The sequence below is a fragment of the Colobus angolensis genome, unplaced genomic scaffold (genome assembly GCF_000951035.1).
Source record: "Colobus angolensis palliatus isolate OR3802 unplaced genomic scaffold, Cang.pa_1.0 Scaffold119, whole genome shotgun sequence".
NCBI classification, from domain to species: Eukaryota; Metazoa; Chordata; class Mammalia; order Primates; family Cercopithecidae; genus Colobus; species Colobus angolensis.
This window is the reverse complement of record NW_012113030.1, coordinates 7,276,849-7,285,221: the sequence shown is the minus strand read 5'-3', so window position 1 is coordinate 7,285,221 and position 8,373 is coordinate 7,276,849. Positions and strand designations below refer to the sequence as shown.

At 54.3% G+C, this 8,373-nt stretch overlaps 1 protein-coding gene across 1 annotated transcript in view; it reads right to left on the bottom strand.

The window, feature by feature from the left end:
- Positions 1-2,645: 2,645 nt before the first annotated feature.
- The window catches only part of SLC8A2 (solute carrier family 8 (sodium/calcium exchanger), member 2), a 44,029-nt gene continuing 38,301 nt past the window's right edge, over positions 2,646-8,373 (bottom strand). Inside the window, exons 9-10 of the mRNA XM_011926703.1 lie at positions 5,478-5,756; positions 2,646-3,846 (exon numbers count right to left, since the gene is read on the bottom strand). Coding sequence (XP_011782093.1) covers positions 3,470-3,846; positions 5,478-5,756 — 656 coding nt within the window. The 3' untranslated portion in view covers positions 2,646-3,469. The remainder of the gene's footprint in view (positions 3,847-5,477; positions 5,757-8,373) is intronic.

Here is an 8,373-nt window from a genome sequence, read left to right as displayed (position 1 = left end):
TTCCGTGGAATGGGGTGATGTATGGAATTGGTGATGGGTTTAAGGAGATCATGCTTGGGGGGTCCCCATCACTGCCAGCTGCTGTTAGCACAGGCCTCACTTGCTCTCCTGTGCCCCTGTAGTCAATGCCCTACTGCTCCTCTAGCAACCTCCCCTCCTCATATCAGGACTCTCCAAAGAGTGAGCTACATGCCCTGACTCAGTTTCCCCACCTCCCACTGCAGATCAGCGCACCTTCTGCCCCTACACCTTCCACGAACCTTTTCTCACGAACCTGTTCTCACGAACCTTTGGCCTAAAGCCAAAGGTTGATTTTTTATTTTTATTTTTTTGAGACAGGGTCTTGCTCTGTCACTCAGGATGGAGTGCAGTGGTGCAGTCTTAGCTCACGGCAGCCTCGATCTCCTGGACTCAAGCAATCCTCCCGCCTCAGCCTCCCGAGTATCTGGGACTACAGACACATGCCACCACGCTTGGCTAACTTTTAAAGTTTCTGTAGACACGGGGACTCGCTATGTTGCCCAGGCTGGTCTTGAACTCCTAGGCTTAAGCGACCCTCCTGCTTTGGCTCCCCAAGGAGCTGGGATTACAGGCGTGAGCCACAATGCTGCGGGCCTATTGTCTTGACCTGGGACTTCAGGTTGGGTATGGCCAGTGGGAGGAAGTGGCAGGAGACTAGCAGGTGGGAGCAGAATGAGGTTGAGGCGCTTACTCTACCGGCGCCCACCATCCCCAGCGCAGGTTGGCGATGCCTTTAGTCTTTACTCTACAGACCCAGGTACCCAGGTCTCTGCAGCCTCGGGTGCCTCTGCTCACCCCTTTTAGCTCAGGTATGACAACTGCTCCCTCTGCTGCTAGACCTGGGGTACTGCACCTTCCCTCGTTTTACCTAACCCTGCCTACTCCTTAGTAGCCCTTTCACCCAACTCTCCCTGGCTACTCCGTTTGAATGAACACACTACCTCTCTCCTGCCCAGATGCTGTCCCTGAACTCCCTCACCCAGCCCCATCCATTCTCTCTCTCAACTACTCCCTTCTCACCATCGCCCTCCCCCCCGCCTACTCCCCTCTTTCCTCCTCTGCTGCCCCTGTCCCTGCTCCAGCCTTGTCCCTGACCGCCCAGCCCCCAGTAGCCAGGAGGAACGTCTGATAAATCAGGTGATATCAACCACCTGCCTCCTTCCCCCACTTAAATCCCTTCCAAAGCTCCCCTTTACTCTTAGGATAAATTCGAAGCTCCCTAGAGTGGCTGATAAAGTCTCTTACGATTTGTCCTCAAGTTCACTCCCCACGCACCCCATACCTCGTTCATGATAACCATTTCCAGGGCTCTGAAAAAGCCTTATCTCACAACTCCACACCTTTACACAGGCTGTGTCCTTTGGCACAACACACACACACACACACCCACACACACACCCCTCCTCCTGTAGGACCTGAGAAAATTACTTACTTTATTTAGGAAACCCCATTAACCCCAGCTCTTTGGCTCAGGCAAATGAACGTCTCTCCCTTTTGTGTTACCAGGATGCCCGAAAAGAGGAACAGTTCGTTACTCATGCATGGGGGCGTGGCTAGTGGAAGCCCCTGATTGAAGCAGGAAGGCGTGGCTGAAGCACGACTGATGAGCGGGGGTGTGACTAGTGGAAGAGCTAGGCTGATGGATGGGGGCGTGGCTAGTGGAAACCCGTAATTGACGGATGAGGGCGTAGCAAGTGGAGGAGCTTGGCTGACTAATGGGGACGTGGCTAGGGGAAACCCAAGACTGACGAATGTGGGCGTGGAGACTGGAGGGGCGTGGCTAGTGGAAGCCCGTGACTGATGGATGGGGGTGTGGCTAGTGGAGGAGCGAGAGAGGCTAATGGTGGGGGCGTGGCTAGGGGAAGAGCTTGGCGGCTGGACCCGGGCGCTGCTGCTGTATGTGGGTGTGTCCCGCAGACGACCGCGGGCAGCAGAAACCCAGATTACCTGGTTTAACAGTTGCCCAAATCTCAGTCAGAGACCTTATTAGCCCCCTCCTCCTGAATCCCAGCTTCCCACGGGACTGTTTTTCAGGCAGAATTTCAAAGTTTTATGGCAACTTTTACAGAAATCACAGAAAAGAGACAGCGACTGATGATGAGCCGGGGGAGAGAAGGGTAGTGGGTAACGGGTTTGGGATGTTGGGGCTGAGCACAACAGGACGATAGAATGCTGAAAACCTGTGGGAAGCAGAAAGTTATGGGGGTAGCTGGGTCATCCTAGGGGCCCAAGGAGTGGGTGGCACTGCCCAAATGTGTCCTTTGGGCAGGAAACATCAACAGTAAGAAAATGCAGATGGCCTACCAACAGATGGATGGCCTCCAAAGTTAAAAATGCCCACCCAGATCCCTTGGCCCAGTCCCATCCCCCCACCCACCCCCACCCCCCATCAGACAGAGATGTGGCAGCATTTGCTGGCTTGTAGCATTGGTCCTCTGGGACCCTCGGTCTCCTCTTCGAGGGTCCTGCCCGGATTAGCTGGCACTGAGGGCAAAATGAACCTTCCAGATTGTCAGGGGAGATCAGCTGGACTCGCTTTGATTCCCGGCCTCCTCCCCAAAGCTGGTTCTCATGGCTGAGGGAGTCTGCTGCCCTCTCAAAAGTTAAGACTGTCACCCCCTTTTCCCAAGACATGCACCCTCCCGTGTCCCCCCTCCCCCAAACACACTATATACACACACAGGCCCCTCCCTCCAAGGCGTGGCTAGGCTCTCAGAGGTAGTGGAGGGCGAGTGGGGGCGCTGGAATGTCTGAAGTTGCAGGTTCAAAATGTGCCTTCTCCAGCTAAGCCCTGGGACTGAAACCCCAAACTTCTCCCCTCCCGTCTCCGAGCCTGGAGAATGAGTGTCCTCCCAAGAACCCGAGTGGAGGGATTGGAAAGGTGTGCGGCCTCCTCGCGCACACACCCACCTGCTCCTCCCCGCCGGGGCTGAGCGGAGCTCCCTGAGGGCTGGGGGGAAGGGCTGGGATCTGAGACGGCCTCTGACAGCCTCCTCCGAGGGTCCCCCAGGGAGGGTAGGTTCTGAGGCATGGGGTGAAATGGGGTGGGGGGTCACTAGGGGAAGTGAGACTTTGGGGGAAGAGCCAGGCTGGGTGACCAGGGAGAGAGACCTTAAAATCCCCAGGATGGTTACTGGGGGTGGTTCTCTTGGGAGGGGACTGGGGTGGAAATTTCCCCAGGGGTACGGACGGTCACCAACAGGATGGGCTGGAGTTGGGGTCACCGCAGGGGAGGAACCGGGGAGGCTCCCAAGAGGGAGAGGGAAGGCGGATCTACTGGGGACAGAGGACAGGCGCAATCAAAGCCCGGGGTGGGGGCGGAGAAGGGAGGCCGAGTCCCAGGAGAGGACGCCGAGTCTGGAGGGAAAAGGAGACCAGGGTCCAAGAGCAGGTGCCGCTGAGTCCCTAGCCCCGGGCGGGCAGTGGGGACGAGTCTCTGCGCAAGGCCCTAGAAGCCCCGGATGTGGCAGTACGCCTCCAGGCTGGCGAAGAGGATGTACAGGAGCCAGAGGCCCAGGAAGAGCGCGGTGGTGGCAAGCTTGGGTCCGCGCGGGCCGCCCAGCTCGCCGCCGATGTGCGGCCGGCGCCGGTACAGCAGCACGGCAATGCCCACGAAGGCGAAGACGGTGAAGAGCGTGACGGAGAAGGCCAGCGTGCCAGTGCGCACCTCGAAGGGGCGGCCCTGCACCGCCCAGTACACGGCGGCCACCGACCAGGCGACACCCAGGCCCAGGAACACGTTCACCGCGTTGGAGCCGGTCACGTTGCCGATGGACGCGTCGGCGCACTGGTCCTGCAGCGCCGCCACCTTGCTGGCGAACGTGTCTGCGGGGCAGAGACACGCGGGTCGGAAGGGCTCTGCGCGTTACCCACAGGAGCGGGCATCCGCCTGCCCCCGTCGCCTGCTTTCTGCGGGCAGTGTGGGCTCAAGGACCCTGACCCCAGCCCAAGAGGCAAAGTCCATCACCACCCCTCGGCCTGCTCGCCACTGAAACTGCTGCCAGCTTTCTATGGCACCCGCTGCCTGCTTTCTGTGGGACTCATTATCTTCTATGGGACTCACTGCCTGATTTTTTTTTTTTTCTTTCTCTGAGATGGAGTTTTGATCTGTCAGCCAGGCTGGAGTGCAGTGGGTGATCTCGGCTCACTGCAACTTCCGCCTCCCGGGTTCAAGTGATTCTCCTGCGGCAGCCTCTGAGTAGCTAGGATTCCAGTCGCCCGCCACGCCCTGCTAAGTTTTGTGTTTTTAGTAAAGACAGGGTTTCACCATGTTGGCCAGGCTGGTCTCGAACTCCTGACCTCAGGTGATCCACTCGCCTCAGTCTCCCAAAGTGCTGGGATTACAGGCGTGAGCCACTGCACGCGGCTACATTTTTTGTTTGTTTTGTTTTGAGACAGGGTCTTGCTCTGTTGCCCAGGTTGGAGAGGAGAGGTGCAATCATGGCTCACTGCAGCTTCATCTTCCCCAGCTCAGGTGATCCTTCCACCTTAGCCTCCCTAGCAGCTGGGATCACAGGCATGTGCCACCACGCCCAGCTAATTTTATTATTTTTTGTAGAGACAGGGTTTCACCATGTTGCCCAGGCTGGTCTCAAACTCCTGGGCCTAAGCGATCCTCCTGCCTCGGCCTCCCAAAGTGCTGGGATTATAGGCGTGAGGCATCGCGCCCCACCTGCCCCCTCATCTTAGTTAAAACTTTAAGGTTTGGCTGGGCATGGTGGCTCACACCTATAATCCCAGCACTTTGGGAGGCAGAGGCAGGCAGATCACAAGGTCAGGAGTTCAAGACCAGCCTGGCCAATATGGTGAATCCCCGTCCAGTAAAAACGTAAAAATTAGCTGGGTGTGGTGGCAGGTGCCTGTAGTCTCAGCTACTCAGGAGGTTGAGGCAGAAGAATCGCTTGAACCCGGGAGGCGGAGGTTGCAGTGAGCCGAGACCATGAGATTATTGCACTCCACCAAAAAAACCCAACTTTGAGGTTCACTGGCCTCGTTCCTGTCATGTCCCCCAACATAGTTCCATGGACTCTTCTGTCTGGTTTCTTGGGGGATGGGGCATCAACAGCTTGTTTCTACGGAACCCACTGATTGACTGGCTTCTCTCACATTCGCACCGTCTTCCTGGGAACCCCTCTCTCCACAGCTGTCTCTTCCCCACCCTGCCACCTTCTCTCTATGAAATCCATTGTCTGCTTTCTAGCATTTCCTGCCACCTTAGTTTTATGGGACCTTCCATCTGGGTGCTTTTGGGGAAGATTCAATTCACATCTTGCAACTAGGGGACCCAGTGCCTAGCTTCTATGACGCCCTACCTCCATATTTCTCTGAGACCTACCACATGGGCGCTGTGTGACTCCACCCACCTCATTTCAGCAGGATCCTGTGTTGCCCCTGCCTGGCTCATCTGAGATCCTACCCCACCAAGCCTACCCCACCACAGTCTCCCAAGGTGTTACCAGGGATGGAGGTGCCCAGGGCCACGAAGACAACAGCATTGACAGAGTCCTTGAGGCCAACGGTGCAGCCGAAGTGGGAGGCGAGGTCCCCAATGAGGGCGGTGAGCAGGCCGATGACCAGGATGGAGACGCCAAAGCAGGCCCAGCCGTGGCAGTACTCGGTGGGGGGCACGCAGGCAAAGAGCACCTTCCAGAACACCGTCAGGAAGTGCATCACGTAGTCAAAGCACGATGGCAGCCGCTCCTCCCGGGACCCGTCCTCCTCCTCCTCCTCGTCCCCTGTGGGCACACGACCCAGCTGGGGCACACGCTCAGACTTCTTTCCTTGCCTACAGAGGCCCTGTTTTGTCTAACTTCCTGACAGCAAGTCCCACTGAATGAGCTGCTTTCCCAGAATCCCTTGCACCTAAATGTGGCCAAGTCAACTGCTAAAAACAGTTACTTTCCCAGAATCCCTTGAAGCTAGGAGCATGAATGGGCCCAGGTGAAAAATATTTACTTTCCCAGAATCCCTTGGATCTAAATATGGCTAAGCTAAAAACAGTTACTTCCCCAGAATACCTTGGAGCTAGGAGCATGACTGAGTCCAGGTAAAAAAACATTTACTTTCCCAGAATCCCTTGCACCTAAGTGTGACCATGTTAGCAGCTAAAAACAGTTACTTTCCCTGCATCCTTTGAAGCTAGGAGTGTGAATGGGCCCATGTGAAAAATATTTACTTTCCCAGAATCCCTTGCACCTAAGTGTCACCATGTCAGCAGCTAAAAACAGTTACTTTCCCTGCATCCTTGGAAGCTAGGAGTATGAATGGGCCCCCATGAAAAAGATTTACTTTTCCAGAATCCCTGCACCTAAGTGTCACCATGTCAGCTAAAAATAGTTACTTTCTCATAATCCCTTGAAACTAGGAGTGTGAATGGGCCCAGGTGACAAATAATTTACTTTCCCAGAATCCCTTGCACCTAATTGTGGCCAAGTCAGCAGCTAAAACCCATTACTTTCCCAGAATCCCTTGAAGCTAGGAGCATGAATGGGCCCAGGTGAAAAATATTTACTTCCCCGGAACTGCTTTCACCTAAATATGGCCAAGTCAACAGATAAAAACGGTCACTTTCCCAGAATCCCTTGAAGCTAAAGGAGGCCACATCTGCCCAGCTAAAAATATCCAGTTTCCCAGGACCCTTTGCTGCCAAGGACAGCCATACCCCTAGCTAAAATTATTCCTTTTCCCAGAAGCCTTCACAGCTACCGAAAGCCAGTCCACAGCTAGAAGTATTCACTTCCTCAGATTCACTGCAGCTAACCAGAGCCACAGTCTCCACTAAATGTACTCACTTTCCCAGAATCCCTTGCAGCTAGAGGGCTATATACCCAGCCAAAATTAATCACTTTCCTAGAATCCCTTGAGGCTAGCAGCAGCCATGGCCTCAGATAAAAATATGGAATTCACTTTCCCGGAATCCCTTGCAGTTAGCAGTTGCCATATCCCTGGCTAAATACTTGTTTTGCCAGAATTCCTCCCGTGAGTGACCATCTGACCTAGTGTGGCAATGAGATAGAAACAGAGGGTTTCTGGAAAGCCCTGGCTTTCCCGATATGGGCATTGGGTTACGGATGTGTTTTCTGAGCTTTGTAAAGGATGCCTCATGCTTAGAGCTGTATCACCTATTGTGACCTAATTTGACCCGGTTTTGACCTGCAGTGACTTTTTTTTTTTTTTTTGAGACAGAATCTCCCTCCGTTACCCAAGCAGTAGTGCGATCTCAGCTTACTGTAACCTCCATCTCCTGGGTTCAAGTGATTCTCATGCCTCAGTTTACTGAGTAGCTGGAATCACAGGTGTGCACCACCCCACCTGGCTGATTTTTTTGTATTTTTACTAGAGACGGGATTTCACCATGTTGGCCAGGCTGGTCTTGAACTCCTGGCCTCAAGTGATCTGCCCTCCTAGACCTCTCAAACTGTTGGGATTACAGGTGTGAGCCACCGTGCCCAGCTGACCTGCAGTGGCTTCTGTAACCTGAAAGCCTTAATGCAGTGTTTTCTTTACCTCACCCTAAGCTGATTAGTATAAAGCAATGAACGAGAATCAATGACCACACTTGTGTGTGGCACGCATGACATCTGGAAGGATGCTGAGAATGAACGTAGCTCCTGACCAGTCACTGCTGAGCGCATCCCTAACTGATGTAAGACATGGCTGAGGTCAGAGTAGGGAGGCCACACTCTTCGGGAGTGAGGGGGCTGCTATTACTGCATCACTATGTCAGTTGGGGCTTCTGCCTGCCCTGCTCCAAATCCTTCCTTGGTTCTGTACTACCTTCAAACCCAGGCCCAAACGCCTAGGCTTGGCATTCTGTGGACTCTGGCTTCAGCTGACTTCCCCAGCTGCTCCCCTCTACAGGGAGGCTCGTGATTATGCCTGTCACTCTGAAATCACCTCTCTGGTGTCCAACCCTGGATGCACTGTGTGATCCTGAATCAGTGTCCTCACCCCTCTGGGCTTCTGGGTGCCTATCTGTGATCAATAATTGGACCTGCTTCATGGGAAGCTTGTGATGACCAAATGAGTGCTGTCAACGGTGCCTCGGACACCTCCAGAGTTATTACTATTGTTTCGATTGTTATTACTGAAGGCCTTTTCTTGGTGCCTGGGGGAAATTCAAAGATGCTCCATGCCAAGTCCAGCCTGCAAGGAGCTTACAGTAGGAAGGGAGGTAAAGGAAGTACAAAAGCACCTCTGCGTGCAAGATGGGACTCGACTCATCCCCTAAGGGAGCGAGGACTGCCCTTCTTGCTCACCCCTCCAGCAGCTTTGTGCTCGCACAGCAAAGAACCAAAAGGCATGCTTTTGGTTCTTTGCTGGACAAAGCGCAAAGTGACCAAGCTCTGATCC